The sequence below is a fragment of the Lepus europaeus genome, chromosome 17, assembly GCF_033115175.1.
Source record: "Lepus europaeus isolate LE1 chromosome 17, mLepTim1.pri, whole genome shotgun sequence".
In the NCBI taxonomy this organism is placed as follows: domain Eukaryota; kingdom Metazoa; phylum Chordata; class Mammalia; order Lagomorpha; family Leporidae; genus Lepus; species Lepus europaeus.
In genome coordinates this window covers 40046924-40067500 of record NC_084843.1, presented here as the reverse complement: position 1 = coordinate 40067500, position 20577 = coordinate 40046924, and the positions used below count along the sequence as shown (strand labels likewise).

At 37.7% G+C, this 20577-nt stretch overlaps 1 protein-coding gene across 1 annotated transcript; it reads left to right on the top strand.

Annotated features, from left to right (window-relative positions):
* The first annotated feature begins 680 nt into the window (after positions 1-680).
* LIPN (lipase family member N) lies at positions 681-19851 on the top strand. Its single transcript, XM_062214282.1, has 10 exons — positions 681-710; positions 1950-2065; positions 2582-2699; positions 5311-5509; positions 9205-9314; positions 11811-11947; positions 14087-14233; positions 15617-15688; positions 16245-16316; positions 19618-19851. The coding sequence occupies exons 2-10, from the start codon at positions 1961-1963 to the stop codon at positions 19849-19851; spliced, it is 1194 nt and encodes a 397-aa protein (XP_062070266.1). The 5' UTR covers positions 681-710; positions 1950-1960.
* The last annotated feature ends 726 nt before the right edge of the window (positions 19852-20577 follow it).

The following is a 20577-nucleotide window of genomic DNA, read 5'->3' as shown; positions in this document are numbered from 1 at the left end:
AAGCAAAGTGAAGCAGAAAACTGAGGCACATGTGCCTCCCTTATCAGGATTCCATATAAAGTTTAGAGCAGAATTTCCTTCATTGTCTCCTCAGGCTTCCATTTCTACGTTGTTTAAGGTTGTGGTTAAATGGCCGCAGCCAAAGTAGAGAGCAGACTTAACCCTTTTGGCATGTGAATCAGTTCTCTGCCATGATGTAAGTTCCAAACTCCTTGAGAGTCAGGATTGCATCATCTTCTCAACTGAGTTACACACACACACACATCCCTACACCATACATGGTTAACACTAGTACCTTCACCTACATTACTGCATTTGATTCTCTGTGTTATGCTGTGGGGGGGCTGGGGAAGGAGATCCAATACTCTGATTCTGTCTGTTGGGATCCAGAGTTCATCCTACCTCTCTGGTACACTGTTTTGAAAATGTCACTGTCAGACTGAACAGAAATGGAATGATTAAGTAAACTGGTAACATGGCATCATGTGGACCACTATTTCCCAACCTGCAGGTGCATCATGCCATTTGTTGTGTCAGGGAGATGCCTTGGGTGTGTCATAGGCCATGATTTCCTCATTTCCACCAGCTTCCTGTTTCTCAACTCTCTAGTTTCTAACTGTCACTGCAGCCATATCTCATTCTTCAACCTGATGCCAAAAGCAAAAGTTCAATCAAGAGTCCTCAGAAGCAGGGGGAGTTCACCTTTCCAGGTAAGATGGAGATTTATCACGACTGGGAGGCAGCTTGGGAGTGGTAATCAGAGCAAGGGCTCTGTAGTGAGGCTGCCTGCATGTTCATCCGAGACCTGTCTTCTGTTGGCTATATGACGTTGGGCAGGTCTTAAATCTCTCTAAGCCTTTTATGTTTTCATTGACAAATTAAGGATAAGAGTACCAACTCCTTATGGAGTTTCTTTGAGGTTTAAGTAACATGCGTGAAACACGTAAGATAATGCCTAACATAAAGTAAGCACTCAATAGACATTAGTTTTTATATTTTTTTAAAAATTAAGTTGCGAAACATTTACAGGAAACAGTCACGTTCAGCTAGACAATAAGTATATGGAAAGCTGTTTAGCTTCAGAAGTAAATTCTATATTTTTAAAAGTCAGATAGCCATTTGTTACATAAAGACTCTCTGAGACTACTCTTTGGCTTATTTTTAGGTTAAAAAACATTTTGAAAGTATTTGAGAACTTAAACTACATTGAATGTGTTTGTGTATATTATGTCATTTCTCACTGCTCACCTATGAGCAATTCACATTATTATCCTGATTTTACTATCAAGAAAACTAAGAAGAAAATCTAATAAATAGCTAGCCCAAGGCTAGAGATCATCTCTTTGGTGAAGTTGGACTTCAACTTCAGGCCAATTAACTGCAAAACTCATGTGATAAAGGAACTACGCTGCTATGGTGTTGGCTTGCCTCTGAGAAGACAAGCTTTTGTACAGTACCATGGCAAAGAAGTGAGACTGTATACCAAAAGCTGCAAAATCTTCCCTGGAGTGTCCGCATGAAAAATGGTCAGTGGTCACATCACTGGAAACTGATGGCATGCTCGTAGTTATTTTTTCTCTTGGTTGAAGCTTTATCAGTTTGTTATTATTTGCTTTGTGGGGTTTTGGGCTGGACAAGGGGATGTTTAGGCAACTTTAGGCAACAAATAGGTGAGCAAATACTTAAAATCATTGACAAACTTTAATTAAAATGAGACCAAAAATGCTTCCATACTAGATTAAATCTATTCCATTTTCAGGAGTTGACTATGTCAAGATAGTTTCTATGTGAAAAAAAATAGATTAATAGTGCTCCAATCAGTTCACTGTATTTGTTCCCTTCTAGTATTATCAGTTTTCCCAGCTTCACATATTCATTAGGGCATTATTTTCATCTCATTAATGAACATAAATGAAATTAATCTGTGAATATGAAATTTTTTATGCCAGGCATTTCCACGATGTGGCTGTTTTTAACAACAACTTGTTTGATTTGTGGAACTTTAAATGCTGGTGGATTTTTTGACTTGGAAAATGAAGTCAATCCTGAAGTATGGATGAATACTGTAAGTCATGAAAAATTCTAAAGAATATCAGATTAAGCAGGATTAATGTGTTGTGAGTTTTTAAAGACTTCTTTTGATAGCAGAAAATCTCTGATAAGAAAATAAGCAAAAGGTAGATGGCATTTAACATTGCTATAGGAATCAAGCAAGGCAGGTCTGCTCTGAATAACAGATACTTGGCATAATGAAAGTAGAATTGTGCTATATACATCACTTCCTCTTTTGAATTTATATTTTTAAGAATAAGAACCTTTTAGATGATAGATGACTGCCTTCTACTTGTTTAGATCTATGCTCCATCAAGAAGAATGACTCAAATATTTGCCAGTAGTAGATATTTTCTAATATTAAACCTATTTTTTTTATCAAGACTTTATGTAATAAAATAATTTTAGTTACCTGGGGCTGCAGATTCCACGTAATTCACAGTGATAAGTAGACACCAGATGTTTTGTTCTGGCTCCTTTTGCTGTCCTTTAGAGAAGTACAACTAATGCCTGTATTTCCACCGGGCAGAGTGAAATCATCACATATAATGGCTATCCCAGTGAAGAGTATGAAGTCATCACCAAAGATGGATACATACTCTGCATCAACAGAATTCCCTATGGAAGAAGTCAGAATGGGAGCACAGGTATGAGATATGCCCCTCCTGAGGAGGAAGACAGCATACAACTAAAATTTAGTACTGGCTGCTTATTAAGAGAGTAACCAGTTTATCAAAATAGGTTTTGAGTTGTTGGATTAATTTTTAAAGGGTGAAGAGGGAGGTTCACTTCCTCTAGACAAGAATGTAAAAATACAAAGGGCAAGACTGATCTTGCTAGCAACAACTGGGCTTTCTTGTTGTCATGTAAATGTCAAGGTGCAGCCCGCATTATGTTAGCTCATTACTGACTCTGCTCCTGTCCCAGGAATGTGGATTTCCTCACTGCTGAAAGGAGATTGGCAAGGTTGGATCAAGTTGACTGTGAGGTACCCCAGAAGTCTCTCCTGCTCCCATTAAAGTCAGGGAGTTCCCCTCTACAGGACAGAAAATCATTTTAAATGACAATGGCTTTTCTGAAATTTTTCCCAGGAATGAAAACTTTAATATTCACATACACATTGATCTAAGGGTTAGGGTTTATGGAATGAAAGATTATGGTGTAAAAAAAGCTTGAATTCTGTAATGAAGAGGCATCCATTCAAAAGCAAGGAGTTCTCTTTTCACAACCTCTAAGAGGTAAAAGTAAGAGGAAGCAGAGTAGCTACCAAGGTTCAATGAGGGATCAGTTACTGCAGCTGCCCACCAGGTGGATTCTGCCTTCTCTCCCACTATCCACATTCAGGTTCAGCTAAAATCATGTTGTTCCACACTCTCTCATTTATAATTAAAGAGTTTTAAAATAAAAAACAATAGTGTGACATGCATGGGTATCGCTGTCAGATAAAACATGGACTGCTCAGTTAAAATTGTACGTCAAAAGAGCAACAGATAATTATTTTGTATAAGTTCCAATTCAGGAAGTATTTATTTTAAAAATATTCATTCTTTATCTTGATTTAAAACAGAATGGATGATTCTGGATCATTTTATTTGTTTACTTTCTGTGTCTAGCAATGCTAGGCTATAAAATAGAAAAGGAGAAAACTTTTATAGGAAAGAATTTGCTCAAGAAGAGAAAATTTTCGAAAGATTTGGAACTAAGCCCATTTTTTAAAAATTTATTTATTTATTTGAAAGGCAGAGTAACAGAAACAAAGGAAGACACACACACACACACAGAAAAAGAGAGAGATCTTCTATCCACTGATTCACACCCAAATGTCTGCAACAGCCAGAGCTGGGCCAGGCCAAATCCAGGAGCCAGCAGAAATTCCATAAGGATATCCCTCATGTGTAGCAAGGGCTAAGTACTTGGGGCCATTTTTCAATCCCTTTCCAGGTGCACTTACAGGAAGCTGCATCAGAAGCAGAGTAGCCAGGACTTGAACCTATACTCCAATAAGGGATGCTGGTATCACAAGTGGTAATTTAGTCTATTGCACCACAACTCCAGCCCCCAAAGCCCCATTTATTAGATGTATTGTCCTAAATGCTTTAAATCAAAGCTCTCAGCAGTCCTATGACATGGGTACCACTAAGTGTCACTATTTCACAGATGATGAAATTGAGTCATGGCAGACTGGTAACAGGTTCCAAGTCACGCAAATAGCAAGTGACAGAACCAGAATTTACACTCAAGCAATCTGGTTCCAGAGCCTATGCTATTAGCTGTTAAACTATAGCACCTTTCCAATCTTCAATTCTGGTTCTTCTCTCCATGAGTACCCTCTCCCCCAAGATTTAGTTTGGCAGAGGGATGTTGAACTGATTGCTACTCCTGTAGATTTCAAATGCTCTCCCATTAGCAACGGCTGGAGATTTGTGAAGAACAAATTAGTTCCCATTTACATTCATGTCCTCTTCTTCCCTGGAAAACAAATAGAACTCTATTAAGCATTAAAAATGTATATAAACCACACCCAAGACATTAAGTATGCAGATATAACTTAGCCTGCAATGGGGTTATGTCCTGACAAACCATCATAATTTGAAAACATCTTAAGTAGTAAATGAATTTCATACACCCGGCCTACTGAACATCATGGCTTGGGAGCGGAGTATCTGTTGTTTGCCTTAATGATCACAGAGATTAATGGGAGTTGCTACTCAATATCACTACCCAGCATTGTGGGAGAGGATCTTAACAACTATTGGTAACCCAGGAAAAGACCAAAATTTAAAATTTGAAGTATGGTTTACCAAAGGCATCTCTATTTCACATCATGATAAAGTCAGGAAATCCTATGTTGAACCATCATAAGTCAGTGACTGTCTATGTATGAATATAGAGAACAGAGAAATTGCAAGCACAAGCTTTGCCATAAGACAGGACTGGGTTTGCATCCTGACTCTGAACTTTGTTAGCTGGTGACTCCTGGGAAAGTTACTTAATTACTGTAAGGCCTGGTTTCCTCATAAACAAAATGAGGCTCTTCAAAATAGCAGCTACATTTTAGAGTGATTCTAAGAATTTAATAAAGTGTTGCGTGAAAATCAATCAGTACAGCACCTAAGTATGTACTCAAGAAGCTGAAGTTGACAGGAGGAAAAGTGAATAATGTTTTGTTTTTTGCTCTTTGTATATTTCTACAATGTCTCAGACATATTCTACTTATCATAAATTTGTCTCTTTCTCTTTCCTATCCATTCCCCTCAGGTGCCCGGCCAGTTGTGTACATGCAGCATGCCCTATTCGCAGACAATGCATATTGGCTTGAGAATTATGCCAACGGCAGCCTTGGATTCCTTCTAGCAGATGCAGGCTATGATGTATGGATGGGAAACAGTCGGGGGAACACTTGGTCAAGAAAACACAAGACACTCTCAGTGAATGAAGAGGCGTTCTGGGCCTTTAGGTAAACTGACTTAAGAAAAGTTAAGAGGAAAGTTGGAGCCAATTTCTTGAAGTGAAATAGTGTGGAAGGTATTAAAGACAATACATGGTGTGATACAGAGCTCCTTGTAGTTTCTACTAGCATCTCAAAAGAGAGAAACAGCAAGAAGCTTTTTCACTGATTTTTCCCACACAAAAATTTTATTAAGAAGATCATTTTAACATGCAATTCTGCCCAATACTATACTTCATAAGTAAGTCCCAATGGAAAGTCCAGGAAATTGCTACATACAAGGAATCCATTCATTCAGCCAGTATTTATAAAGTATATACTGTATGCATTGACCTAGTTTCTGAACTTTCAAACAGTGAAGAGACCAAACTTCTGACCTTAAGAAGTTTATAACCACCCTAGTAATACTGCTTTTTTATGTCAGGAAATAAAGTTTAAAATTTTTTTATTAATTTCTTTTTTTTAACTTTTATTTAATAAATATAAATTTCCAAAGTACAGCTTTTGGATTATAGTGGCTTTTTCCCCCAATAACCTCCCTCCCATCCACAACCATCCTATCTCCTGCTCCCTCTCACATCCCATTCACATCAAGATTCATTTTCAATTATCTTTATATAAAGAAGATCAATTTAGTATATATTAAGTAAAGATTTCAACAGCTTGCACCCACACAGAAACACAAAGTATAAAGTACTGTTTGAGTACTAGTTATACTGCTACTTCACATAGTACCACACATTAAGGACAGAGATCCTACATGGGGAGTAAGTGCACAGTGACTCCAGTTGTTGATTTAACAATTGACACTCTTATATATGGCGTCAGTAATCATCCTAGGCTCTTGTCATGAGTTGCCAAGGCTATGGAGGCCTTTGGAGTTCTCTGACTCCAATCTTAGTTAGACAAGGTCATAGTCAAAGTGGAAGTTCTCTCAGAGAAAGGTACCTCCTTCTTTGATGGCCCCATCCTTTCCACTGGGATCTCACTCACAGAGATCCTTCATTTAGGTCATCTTTTTTTTTTTCTTTGCCAGAGTGTCTTGGCTTTCCATGCCTAAAATACTCTCATGGGCTTTTTAGCCAGATCCGAATGCCTGAAGGGCTGATTCTGAGGCCAGAGTGCTATTTAGGACATCTGCCATTCTATGAGTCTGCTGTGTATCCCGCTTCCCATGTTGGATCGTTCTCTCCCTTTTTGATTCTATCAGTTAGTATTAGCAGACACTAGTCTTGTTTATGTGATCCCTTTGACTCTTAATTCTATTATTATGATCAATTATGAACTGAAACTGATCACTTTGACTAGTGAGATGGCATTGGTACATGCCACCTTGATGGTATTGAATTGGAATCCCCTGGCACATTTCTAACTCTACTGTTGGGGTAAGTCAGATTGAGCATGCACCGAACTGTACATCTCCTCCCTCTCTTATTCCCACTTTTATATTTAACAGGCACCACTTTTCATAAAAAATTAAATATCTAAGAATAATTGTGTGTTAATTAAAGAGTTCAACCAATGGTATTAAGTAGAACAAAAAAATATTAAAAGGAATAATGTAATAAGTTGTTCCTCGACAGTGAGGACAAGGGCTAATCAAGTCATTGTTTCTCATAGTGCCTATTTCACTTCAACAGGTTTCCTTTTAGGTTCTCGGTTAGTTGTCACCCCATCAACAGTAGACTGGGTAAAGAAATTATGGGATATGTACTCTACAGAATACTATACAGCAGTAAAAAAAAAATGAAATCTGGTCATTTGCAACAAAATGGAGGAACCTGGAAAATATCATGCTGAGTGAATTAAGCCAGTCCCAAAGGGACAAATATCATATGTTCTCCCTGATCGGTGACAACTAACCAAGCTCCCTAGTAATACTTTTATAAATCTTTTCTACTATATAACCATTAACTTGTGCAAAGTTGATGTGTAACGGTATTGTATTCACTTAGAAAAACTGCAGTTGAGGTTGTACAGAATACTATTTTCAAGAAAACAATAAAACTCCGGTATGAGATTTTTAAAACATTGTTAGTGAACAATGAAGAATCTTTTGATATGTTGATTGCTTCTTTCTTTTCTTCTTTAAAGATTATTCAGAGTTAGAGAGAAAGAAAGAGAGAGAGAGAGAGAGGAGAGAGGGAGGAGAGAGAGAGAGAAAATCTTTCATCTATTGTTCACTCCCCAGATGGCCACAATGGCCAGGACTGAGTTGGGATGAAGTCAGGAGCTAGGAGCTTCTTCTGGGTCTCCCACATGTGTGGAGGAGGCCCATACACTTGGACCATCTGCTGCTGCTTTTCCCAGGCTGGTAGCAGGAAGCTGGATGGGAAATGGAGCAGCTAGACATGAACCAGCGCCATATGGGATGCTGGCATTGCAGGCAGTGACTTAACCTGTTGTGCCACAACACCTGCCTCTGATGATTTCATTGAATGGGAGTATTTTCTGCTGTCACCAGAGAATAGGCTTATGCCTGCAGTAGACTTCTTTTCCTGGGACCTAAGTTCTCCATTGGTTTGTAAATCTGCTGCTAGAAAAGATGTTCAATCCTAACATGGCAATGAAATATTTAGCACCCACTGACATGTTGAGAGCAGATGAGGAATAGAATAAATTGTTAGGGTCAGAGCTCTGGAGAAGGGGCAAGTGCCAGGAAGTATTTTGCATCACTGGTCTTTGGTAGCTTGGCCTTCCTTATTTGCAGGGGTGGGGAAATGTTTTTCTGCCAAAGGCCATTTGTATAGTGTCATTTGTGGGCCATCCAAAATCATCAGCTTAAAAATTAGCCTGTTACAGATTTATTGAGTTTCCAGCCCTATGTGCAGTTGCCCTGGGAAGGCCAAACCAAATGATTTTGCAGGCCTTATAAGGTTTCTAACTGGGTGTTCCCCACCCCTGCAGGCATCATAGCAATCTCTAATACTTGGAAATAACTGATCCAGAGATTGATTCACATGTTTTTTAAATAAATAGAACTCTAGTTCATAGGGTACCTGACTTAACTCACTATTATATAGGCCTTCTGGTTCTCCAACGTTAATAACAACTGAAATGGAACTATAGGATGTGGGGATATGTTGAATATATATCTTTATCAATGGAAAATAAATAATATCAACACATTATTAAGTGCCTACTAGGAGTCAAAGCCATTCTTTGATATTATCAACCGCAAGTGCAGTCCAGTCAAGTGGGTACTACCGTATTCATTTCTCAAGTAGGAAAACTTAAGCTCAGAGTATTTCAGTACCATCAGAAATTACTCAGTTAGTAAGTGGTAGAGTCATGATTGACAACAGTCCTGCTTCTACAGATTGTATTATATTATACATCCCTAAGAGTCTTGTATGATATAGCCCTAAGAGTCTTGAAATCCCAGGGGAGATTCAGAAGTGGAGGCATGCAAGTTATATAGAGGAAGGAAACAGAAAGAAAGCAAGACAAGGAAGTGAAGAAGACAAAGAAGAGGCTAAACTTTAGGTAGCATCAACAAGTCTTTGAAATTCTTCCTATTGTTAGGAAGCAAACTATGAAAATGCAGGCAAAAGGCTATTACCAACCTCCATTAAGTAGAGCAAATAATGAAATACACACTGAATAAGTAGCAAAGAATTCCGTGTGTTAAAAAGAAGTGAGCAAGTTTAAACTTAGAGTTTAAAATTTAAAAAGTATTTATAAGCCTGTGTTTTGTTTTGCAGTTTTGATGAAATGGCCAAATATGATCTCCCAGGAATAGTAGACTTCATTGTAAATAAAACTGGTCAAGAGAAGATGCATTTCATTGGACATTCACTTGGCACTACAATAGGTATGTCTGCAAGGGTCCGTGTTGTCAGTCTTGCAGGAGTCCTGTTCATTGGAACAGAGTAACTGCTGTTTAGAGTGCCCTTGAATCTCTACCCTGTGCTGGGAATTTCCTTTGTGTGACCCTGCAGTCTGGAGATTGCGCGTATGTGGGGCAAACATTTCCTTCCACCCTGGTCACAGCTGCACACTTCTAATAGTGACAAAAATTTCCAGAAATAAAATGTGCCCTAAGTCCAAAAAAGTGATTCTAAAGGATAAATTTCTAGATTCCCTCTGAGCTGAAAAAGTGAAGTCCAATACCATGAATTGTCCCACAAAGAATGATAAATATACACTAATCTTATGTTCTTCACAACCCAATTTGGATTAAAATAAAAGAAAAAGGGAGTATCTAATATTTCAACAAATTAAAAAGATATAGTCACATATGTTTGTGAGTTGTACACAAAAGCTTACTTTAATAAAATATCTGGTTCATCTATTTGGCATGTGATTTAATATTGATGGAATAGTAATTAAATATAAGCACTATATTGCAATTTTTAAAGCTTTTAAAACTGTACTCTTTTTATAAAAAATTACATCTTAATGATTATCTATATTTTTTGGAAATAAGTCAAAATCTAGTTCCAATAAAAGTTCAAAGGGACCCATACTAATATAAATATGGTCTTGTTACTGATCTTAGACCAAAGATTCCAATGTAAAGAGAGTAAGTCATGTGAAAATACAATATTTCAGTTTAGTAAAACTATAAGAAACCATAAGTATTCTTACAACCTTTTCATTATCACTACTATTATCAATAATACACTTATATTAATCATTAATTTATATGGACAGGTAGTTTAAAGTTTGGAATAGACTGAATATTGGAGAGCATTTACTAAAAAAGTACCAAAGAACCAATAAGAGACCTAAAAATATCATTAATAGGTAAATAATTATACTACAGTATCTGACACTTACTGAGCATCCATTATGTGTTGGACTCTGTGTTCATGAATTTTTCCACAAAAATCTCCCTCTAATCTTAAAAAACAAAACAAAACAAAAACTTCTACTATTGTCTCTGTCACATAGCAGAGGAAACAGAAGTTCAGACAAATTAAGGGACTTGACCAAAGTCTCTTTAGCACATAAGAGGCAGAACACAGGTTCAAGCCAGTCTGATTCCACTGAAGTGAACTGTATGTGCATTGTGGAGGGACCATATATAAAAATACTACAAAAAGCTCAAGTGAAAATGGAATTAAATGATGTTTATTTTGGTGGAAAAAAATTCTGAGATCCATGTATAGTTTTTTCATACTACGCATTTTCTGATGACCCTTCAAGAATTAGAATGGTTGATTTGGGTGTGGAAAACTGTGGGACTTAGACATGCTCTTATATCTGATCTCAAAGAAAACATAGGTATTTTTCTATGTTTTCATATTTTTCAATTTTTCATAGATGTTTTCATGTCTTTCTATGTTTTCATTTTTCTATGTTTTTAAAAACATGACATTTTTCTGTAAGCAGAGCAATTTTTGTTAGTGGAAAGAACCTACTGTTTGTAGGACATTCAACAACCCAAGCCTCAGGGCATTCATTGTCAGCTGGGTTCTCTGGTCAGTGTGACACCAAAAAATTCATCTCCACAAACTTCCAAATACATGGGTCAGTCTTTAGATCAAATTTTTAGTCAATTATTTGAGTTATTTTTTCTGTCCAAGACAATTTTATGTTTTAACACAAATTTCTACAAATAGCATGTGCTATGTTTTCACACACATACTCATCCACACATACAAACACATGCACATATGCACATACTAGTGAAGACCCAGAAAAGCACCTCAGGAAACCAGAATGTGAACATAATCCATTCCAGTGCAGCGCTGTCCACCTTCTTCCTCACAGGGCTGTAAATGATGCAATAGCACTGGTCAAAGAGCAAAGCAATGGAGACAGCTGAGCCTGACTGGAACCACAGTGGACCCAGAGAGACACCTTTCCTTCTGGGAAGTAGGGAAAAGTCTGGAGGGTTGGGACACTTCCAGCAAGGTGCTGAGAACAGTGAAAGCTCATTCCACTCTGAGAAAGCAAGCCTGTGGAATAACTAGATGATAACACGGAAAGAACTGATGAATTCATACCCTATAAACTGATTTTTAACTTCTGGAAACTCTGTAACTCAGCTTTGCATCTTAGAGTTCCATGTGAAATGAAAACATTGTCCTCATTAGCCCATGCTTGGGAAGTGAAGTTGCCTGCAGCAGCTACTATAGCGGTTTACTCCTCACCTCTCACATGCCAACTACTCCATTTTCCCCAACCAAGTTAAATGACCCTTTGATAATACAAGAGACAAATTAGTAACTTAGAAGTAGAGAGGACTGAAGGCCAACTATCCTGGCAGAATCACTCAAAAGAACTCCCACTTTTATTAGTAGAAATATTGTGTAAATACTTCTAATTTTTACAAGATTGTCTTGTCTCCACATTCTCTCAGGATTTGTAGCCTTTTCCACCATGCCTGAACTGGCACAAAGAATCAAAATGAATTTTGCCTTGGGTCCTGTGATCTCATTCAAATATCCCACAAGCGTTTTTACCAGTTTTTTTCTACTTCCAAATTCCATAATCAAGGTAGGCTACTCTTTTTGCCAAAGTTTACCTGAGAATCTCATTTTGGATCATAGAACCTTATTATTTTTCAATCTATTATGAAGCAACAGCAGGAAAATTTGATAGAATCTATAGGAATCAGACTATGTGAGCATGTGTTTGTGTTTGTGTGCCCATGTGTGTTCATATTTGTGCATGGTGCCTACAGGTCCCATAGACAATTTATTATACTCAGTCACTAATAGGGCCAAGAATATGTCTGAATTTCTTGATAAGCTGAGTGTTCTATCAGTAGATGATCTACTCACAAGTTTTCTTCTTTCACATAGTTGGACAGGTCAGTGAGTTCACAATGCCCAGAAGAAACTCTTCAAGTTATGTGTGATCACTGATGTTACTGACTAGCTAAAACTAGCTAATACCCTTTACCAAATACAAGCTTGCCGTAACATACTAAAGCTCAGATTCTACTGCCTAAATGTCTTACAGCTGAGGTAGCCATTGCCTATCAAAGGGTATTTTTCAATGGTTAAAAAGGTCAGCTTTTGCCAACTGCAGATTTGGAATTTTATCCATTAAAAAGGTTGCAGGTTGCTTTTTTCCCGTTTGTTTTTGTTTCTCTGTGAAGGCCATAGCTACAAAGAGCATAGTGTTTTAACCACAATTGCCTTTTTAATTAGGGGTGATGGAAAAAATGCTTTGGAGCCAGAATGAAGTCAAGCAGATGAATTAGAGAATTACCATAATTCATATGTAAGCAAATAAGGCCCTGATTTAGGGTGGAGTGGCAGGAATGGGAAAAAAAAATTATTTGTGAACTAACGTAAGGAAGAATTTCCATAGGGCCTAATGATTGTTTTGATACAAGCTACTGTATTATAGACTGTGAGCAAAAATGATGTACGTTCCCTTTGGGTGGCTGATATTTCTGTTTCAAAAGGTATTGACATCAGTTCTGAATGTCATCTATATATGAATAAACTAAATAAACTACATTTTGTTAAATTCACCGGTACATACATCTCTATGTAAATGCCCAGATTTTAAAAAAATGTATTTATTTATTTGAAAGTCAGAGTTACACAGAGAGAGGAGGAGACAGAGAGAGAGGGAGAGATCTTCCATCCACTGGTTCAACACACACCCCTCCCCCCCAATTATTCTATCAGCTGGAGTTGGGCAAGGCCAAGGCCAGAAGTCAGGAATTTCTTCCAGGTCTTCAGCGTCAGTGCAGAGGATCAAGCATTTGGGCCATCTTCTGCTGCTTTCCCAGGCACATTAGCAGGGAGCTGGAGTGGAAGTGGAGCAGCCAGGTTTTCAACTAGTGCCCATACAGGGCACCAGCGTCACAGGTGGCATCTTTATCCAGTTCACCACTATGCTGGCCTCAAATACACCAATTTTATATGTGTTGCCCTTCCTCCATAGATCAGCCATAAAGCAAATAATGTTCTTAATATCTAAGTTTACTATGCCATAGTATCAAAATCCCTGCCTTTTTAAATCTCATTTCTTGCTCCCCACTGCTATCAGTTGTCCTCAGAAACCCTGGGACCCCACCAGAGATTTCTCCCTCCCCTGAGCTTGCTTTCTTAACCCACTGCCACAACACCAGCCCCCGAGCTTTCTTTCTTAAAATCCAGAAGTCGTAGCCATGCTGCCCTGATGGCTCCATCTTATCTTTTCTGTTCAGTGACACCCTTCCTTTGGTTCCCCATTCTCTGCTTTTCAGCGTGAGATCTGGCTAATCTGGGACAGTACTGGAAAGCCAACGTGCACATGTGTAATAAGGAAAAACCTGGTTTTCCTTCCTACAAGGTAATATTTGACCTCAAGAAGAAACTGTTCCATCTTTCTTGCCCATAAATGAGAAATAAACATTGGCAATCACTGACTGGACAGAATACAGGAGAGCTTCATCATAGAGAAGTGAATTTGAGGTTGAGGGCCCTTCTAATCTCTTTGTATATAATATGTTTGATGATCTTCCTTGTTTGGAGATAAACATGTAAGTCACTTTTCCTCAGTGACTTGCTCACTTTGACCAAAACAACAGATGCAAAAATAATAGATCCCCAAGTATAGCTCATTTCTGGAATGAAGGGAATATGAAAGTCTGAAGATGGTTCTTGAGAATATAATTATTTCTTACTTTCACAGGCTCTTTTTGGTACCAAAGGTTTCTTCTTAGAATATAAAAATGGGAAAATACCTTCTACCAAAATCTGCAACAATAAAATACTATGGATGTTATGTAGTGAATTTATGTCCTTATGGGCTGGAGCCAATACGAAAAATATGAATATGGTATGTACAATAATTTTGGGCCATTAAATACTTAGGAAATTCCAACTTTCCTTTGACTCATACTGATGTGTCTAATATACTATATAAACTCACATGGTATTCCAAACTCTCAAAGGCAGATATCTTTTAATGCATAGAAGCTTAGGTATCCAATGTATCATGTTAGTAGAGTCAGGGGAAGCCCCTCCATTCTTCCATCCCTGTTTAAAGTTGAGAGAGTGAACACTCCAGAATAGGTGGTAGTTTTTCACATGTTCACTATCAGCCACAACTTACTATACATAATTTAAGTGTATTTCATTTGAATATATTACTTGAAAAACAAAATCCTAGAAAAGAAGAGAAGCCCATACACTTTACATGAACTTATTTCATGAGCCTTCCTTTGTAGGTGATTTTGGTTTCAAATAAAACTCATCACTTAACCTGGAAAATATGGAACATAATGAAAGGCAGACAGAATCTCCTACCTATGAAGTGGTAGCAGTCCTGTCTCATCAATTATGTTTCCTGTTATTCAGAATTCAAGAATAAAAAGAGGAGGAGGTTACATTTGCAGACTTATGTGGTTGAATAATTATCTCTATAGTATTACAAATGTCAGCCAATGAGACTGCTGCAGTGAATCCAATCCCAAGATAGGTATTCTCAACCAGACCAACACACCTTGGGTCTAGAAGAGGCTAAATTATGTTAGACTGGAGCCTATGAATTAACTATTGGTCAAAGTCTGTTTTTAATAATATCCTTTGGGATTAGGTTAATTATATTCTAAGACATTGAATTATGAGTACTATTCAATCTCTTTAAAGTTTACAAAGTTTGGAATAATCTTTAGAAAGATTTGGCTTATAGATTTACTTTTGCAAAAATCTGGTAAGTTGTTAGTATGATTCTTTAATAAGTTCATTTAATAGATAAAATAAGAAACTCAGGGACATTAATAACTTGACTAAATCCACGAAGGTGATAATTAACAACATTAGAAACTGGAATTCGGATTTTCTGACCAACTGATCTGTGAGAGTACACATGCACCACTTCCATACTTGTACATAGCACCTTTCCTCGTTGCTGGGCTCCATGTTGCCCATTGCTGCTGCTGCTTCTTCATAATAAGCAGATCATGGTACAGATTCAGAGCCATCACAGGTTTGCTCTCAAACAGCTCGTTCCATTACTCAGTCCATGGTTCACTCACATTCAAGCATCTGACACGAATATGTATTTATCTAGATGATTCTGCCTCATAGTTTTCAAAACCTTGGTATTATATTTACTAATTCTCAGAATAGCCTCTTTCTACTTCTGAAAGGTGTTTGTTTTATTGAGTGATCATTGTTGTCACGTGAACTTAACACATTGAGGTTTTGTTTCCCTTAGAGTCGAATGGATGTGTATATGTCACATGCTCCCACTGGGTCATCAATACAGAACATCTTGCATATAAAACAGGTAGAGTTTTTTGCCATGGGGAATCATAATTTTATACATTTATACATAATTTTATACTTTTCCTTATACATCAAAAGCCAGAGTTGACCCTACTGATGGGTCAATGCAGAGGAGCTTAACAACTTGCTTCTAATTTGTCAGTGTTGGCATATTTATGTTTAGATTTCTCCAGATTTTAAAAAAAAAGTACTCCATGGTGCACATCAAATGACTGACCTAAATGAACCCCATCTTAAATTCTGAACTTGTAAAATAGGCCCTGGGCTTGAGCAAGAGGTAAGCGGAGAGGCCTCAGGAGAGCTGTGATGTCCCCTGGGAGGAAATATATGGGATTAGACTTTCTTCTAATGCAGTCTTGAGTTTTCTCTGAACCACAGTATATCACTGACCCTTTCATGTTGGACTCCAATTTTCATGGTGGTGAAAAGGATATCAGATGTTCCTGGTGAACCAGCACCCTTATTTTTCACCTGTGTGTGGCATTTTTCTTAGATTTGCTGTTAGCTGTCATGATTTTTACCTTTAACATTCTTTTCCTAAAAGCCATTTATCTCAGCTTTACAGATCTGATGAATTCAGAGCTTATGACTGGGGAAGTGAAGCTGAGAATATGCATCACTACAATCAGGTGAGTTATTCAAATAGTCTCAGAATGAGGGTTTGAGAAATTAAGATAAAAATTACATGACAGTGATAAGAATCATACCTGGCAATTTGGTGACATGTGTACTGATAGTGATTTTTTTTAATGTCTAATTTAACCTGTATTCATTCCTGAAAATCTAGAAATGCAAGAAGCATATGAGTATATAAAGGAAACTGAGTCATTTGTAATCCATTTACCTACAGATAACTAGGTATATTAATATATTGGTAGCATTAACTAAAATTTGTCAGCACCAAGCTTATTTCATATAATTATCTTGCTATTTTGTTTATAACTCTAGCAAGAGATAAATAATGTTCTGATGGATTTTTAACATAATTTTAATGTCTATGTGGAATTGGGAATTGTTCCATAAGAATCTTGACAGAATAAACAAATACATACTTCTTGAAACGAATTGAAAAAAATAAGATTCCATATGGCAGCTTTAAAAGTATTATCAAACATTGATGAGGTGGGGTTTAAGGCATCTTTTTTCACATGAACTTTACACATCAAAATGTGTAGACCTATTTAGTATTATATTTTTGATCAATCCTGTCACCACTTTTTTGTTTGCCTCATCATGGGTTGAATCTAAGTATGAAATAAACACATTAAGTTAACTCTTTACCACAGTAACCTTTCCAAGACCATTTGTTAGGGCAAAAATAGGTCGATTAAGTTGTTTCTGAGCATCAAAACAGTCCATCAGACCAGTTAATTTCTCAGTACTGAATTAGATATTAGAGGAATGATTTTATTAACTCTAAATTCAACAAAAACTAGACTATATATTTTTATTTTTTAATTGTTTAACGCGTGATTTATACACAACAAAATTTGCTAATTTTGTATATCAAGTGCATCTTGACAAATATATCCATTTGTATAATTATAGCATAATCCAGATATAGAACATTTTCATTATCCTCAGAAGTTTTCTCCTACCCCTCAGACTTTAAATATGCACAAGTGCATATATTTGGAAATGTTTAGACGAGGCCCAGAAAAAAATACACAACAAATGCTAAAGTGCTTACTTTCAGAAAGGGAAGAAAGGAGAAAGGAGAGGAATGAACATAAAGCTCTAAAGAACCCTCATTTTGGACTTGACAAACAATACTTCTGTTTTCTTCCTTTATTTTTAGTAAACATTATATTAATATGCCCTTTACATTTGTTAGAAAATGAAACAACACACACACATTCATGTTACAGTCAGTTATAGTCAAGTTCTAAAGCATGTCAGAGTGTGAATATCTTTAGAATGTGTCAAGGTATAACTGGTCCCACCCTGCCCCTGGCCAATCCTCTTTTATTTGTTTGTGATTTTAATCATTTAAAGGCAACTTTTGTCACAATCCTTCAGAGAAACTAGTTTCAGCAATTTGCACTCTCCTTGATTTCTGAGCGCCATCTCCATCCCCACTGTTTTAGTGAGTATAAGAGGATCAACCCATGTGTACTTCTTGAAGGTGGGGAGTTTTCTGGTTTTTTTTTTTTTTTTTCACTAGTCCTTTCCCACCTGGAAGAGTACCTGGTATTTAATGTACTCAATAACTACTTGCTGCATGAATAAAATCTCCTAGCACCTCTCTTAATTACCTTAAAATATTTCTGTCCTGGTTCCTCCTTTCCTTTCTTTATTAGAAAATGAAAATCCTATTACTTTCCAAATTATCCCACTCCTGCACTCTTCACCCATCTCTTCTCACCTCCCATTCCTCCTGGCTCCTTTTATTATCTTAAATGAGCTCCCATCCCTTATGAAAAACAAGCAAATAAAACTTCCATTAACCCATCAATTGTATCGAAGCATCATTCTGTCACCTCAGTTTTACCAACACTTCTCAATATTGAAAAGAGCTTTTTCTTCTCTTCTACTCATTCCAGAACCTTAGAAAATATAGATTTGGTCTTGATCTTTCTATTGTAGCTACTCTATTTGAAACCACACATGGCTTTTAGTTGGCAAACTCAGTAGTCTATTTTCAGCTTGTAAAATGTGTCATGTCTTACCATTATCTCCTGGGAGCTCACTTGCCTAACATGAACTTCCATAATGCGGTGATTTCAGACTTTTCATTGTCTTTGATTGCTCCCTTTGTCCGAAGTACTGGCTATTCTTCCACCTACCACTCTTGAATTTTTGGCCTTTCCGCAGAATTCTTCACAACTCTCTCTTCTTTAGAGAATTTAGCCATTCCTCTAGTTTCAATTTAGACCATCCGTATAGATTTGCTTGCCTAGATTTTTTTCAGGACCCTCAGTCAACCTACCCCTTCAAGTCATCCTACTAACTGATGCCCACATATGTGCCCTATGACCACTGTCTGTAAAATGACCCTGCCTTGTCCCCAAAACTTCTGAAAGATATCCAAATTCCTTAATCTAACATTCAGGCCTTGATTCTCTGTCTCCAATCTTACATCCCACTAAATGACCTTGCATATTTTATTCTGTAATTATCTGGGAAGCCTAGCATTCATGTTCATGATCTGTAAACTTCCTGCTCCCTGGGAAGCCCTCACCTCATCTCTGTCCAAATCTAGTAATATCTCAAAAGTCATACAAATGACTCCTGTTTGTATTAATTTGCCATCTTGGAATAATTTCTTAATTGTTTTTACTTCCACTATATTTTGGGAATGTTTAATAGCATTTAGCATACTTTATTTCATATACAAATGTTTGCTTAGCTGTTTGATCTTGTTTCCTCATTTGCAAATTCTTTGAAGAAAGGCATGCTTCCTTCCCATTTCCCATAGTGCCCAACAGAGATAGGACCATAGCAGCCTTCTTAAAAAAAAAAAAAAAAAAGATTTATTTATTTATTTGAAAGTCAGAGTTACACACACACAGAGAGAAGGAGAGGCAGAGAAAGAGAGAGAGAGAGAGAGAGAGAGAGAGAGAGAGAGAGAGAGGTCTTCCATCCTCTGGTTCACTCCCCAGTTGGCCCCAAGAGCCAGAGCTGCGCCAATCTGGAGCCAGAAGCCAGGAGCCTCCTCCAGGTCTCCCATGCGGGTGCAGGGGCCCAAGGCCTTGGGCCATCCTCCACTGCTTTAGTAGGCCATAGCAGAGAGCTGGATTAAAAGTGGAGCAGTTGGGACTCGAACCAGCATCCATATGGGATGCCAGCACTGCAGGTGACAGCTTTACCCATTACGCCACAGCACTGGCTCCCATAGCAGCCTTTTATTTTTAGCAGCCTTTCTATTTATTTGAGGTCAGTTGTTGTTAAGAAGATCTCTTTCACAAATGCTCTCTTTATTTTCTACAGAGTCGCCCCCCACTATATGACTTGACTACCATGAATGTGCCTACTGCTATTTGGGCTGGTGGGCACGACATCCTTATCACACCCCGGGATGTGACCAGGATACTCCCCCAAATCAGGAATCTCCGTTACTTCAAACTTTTCCCAGACTGGAACCACTTTGATTTCGTCTGGGGTCTCGATGCTCCTCAGCGGATGTACAGTAAAATCATAGCTTTGATGAAGGAGTATGACTAAATGTAATGTATCTACTTTTCAATTTCAAGTTACTTCCAAGTCCATAAGTGGCTTTAGAAAAAATAACAATCAACAATAGGGACGCCCCAGCATTCTTGGTGCTACTGCTGAGATATTTCCTTATTTCAGCATCCCGACTAGGAATTATTTGAACTGTGCTGCTAATTCTTTAAGAAATGTCTATATCTGAAATGTTATAATTTCATCCTCTCAGTGTCAGGATAAGGACTCTCTTTAATCCGAGATGATCTGGTGAACAGTTCTCTGCTAAATGTAGGATGAGCAGACTAGTTAGAAGAGGATATAAAACAGAAGCTTAGCTCCAGCAAGATTAGAGCTGACTGCAGATTCATACGTTTTTATTCTCGCAGTGGTGGGTGAGTACACATAGAAGATTCACCTTTATTTTCACAACAGTGTGTGAGCACACACATAGGGTCTGAGCTCTGTGCCCCCACCACCTTGTACAGGCTTACAGACAATAGTGGCAGGCAGCCACCTAGTTACAAAGCAGGGTGGTATCAGTTTCTGGGCTTGCTGATAGTGATGACAGGGAGGGAGCCTGACTAACTTCATTTCCCCAATACCCCATCTCTTCAGTGTTCCCTGCCTCACAATCTACAAGTCAATTATCTTCCAGGAGGATCTCTGTGTGAGGAGTGTAAAACATTGTACTCAAATTCCACAACCACAAAATAAGCTACAACAGAAAACTATGAGTGAGCA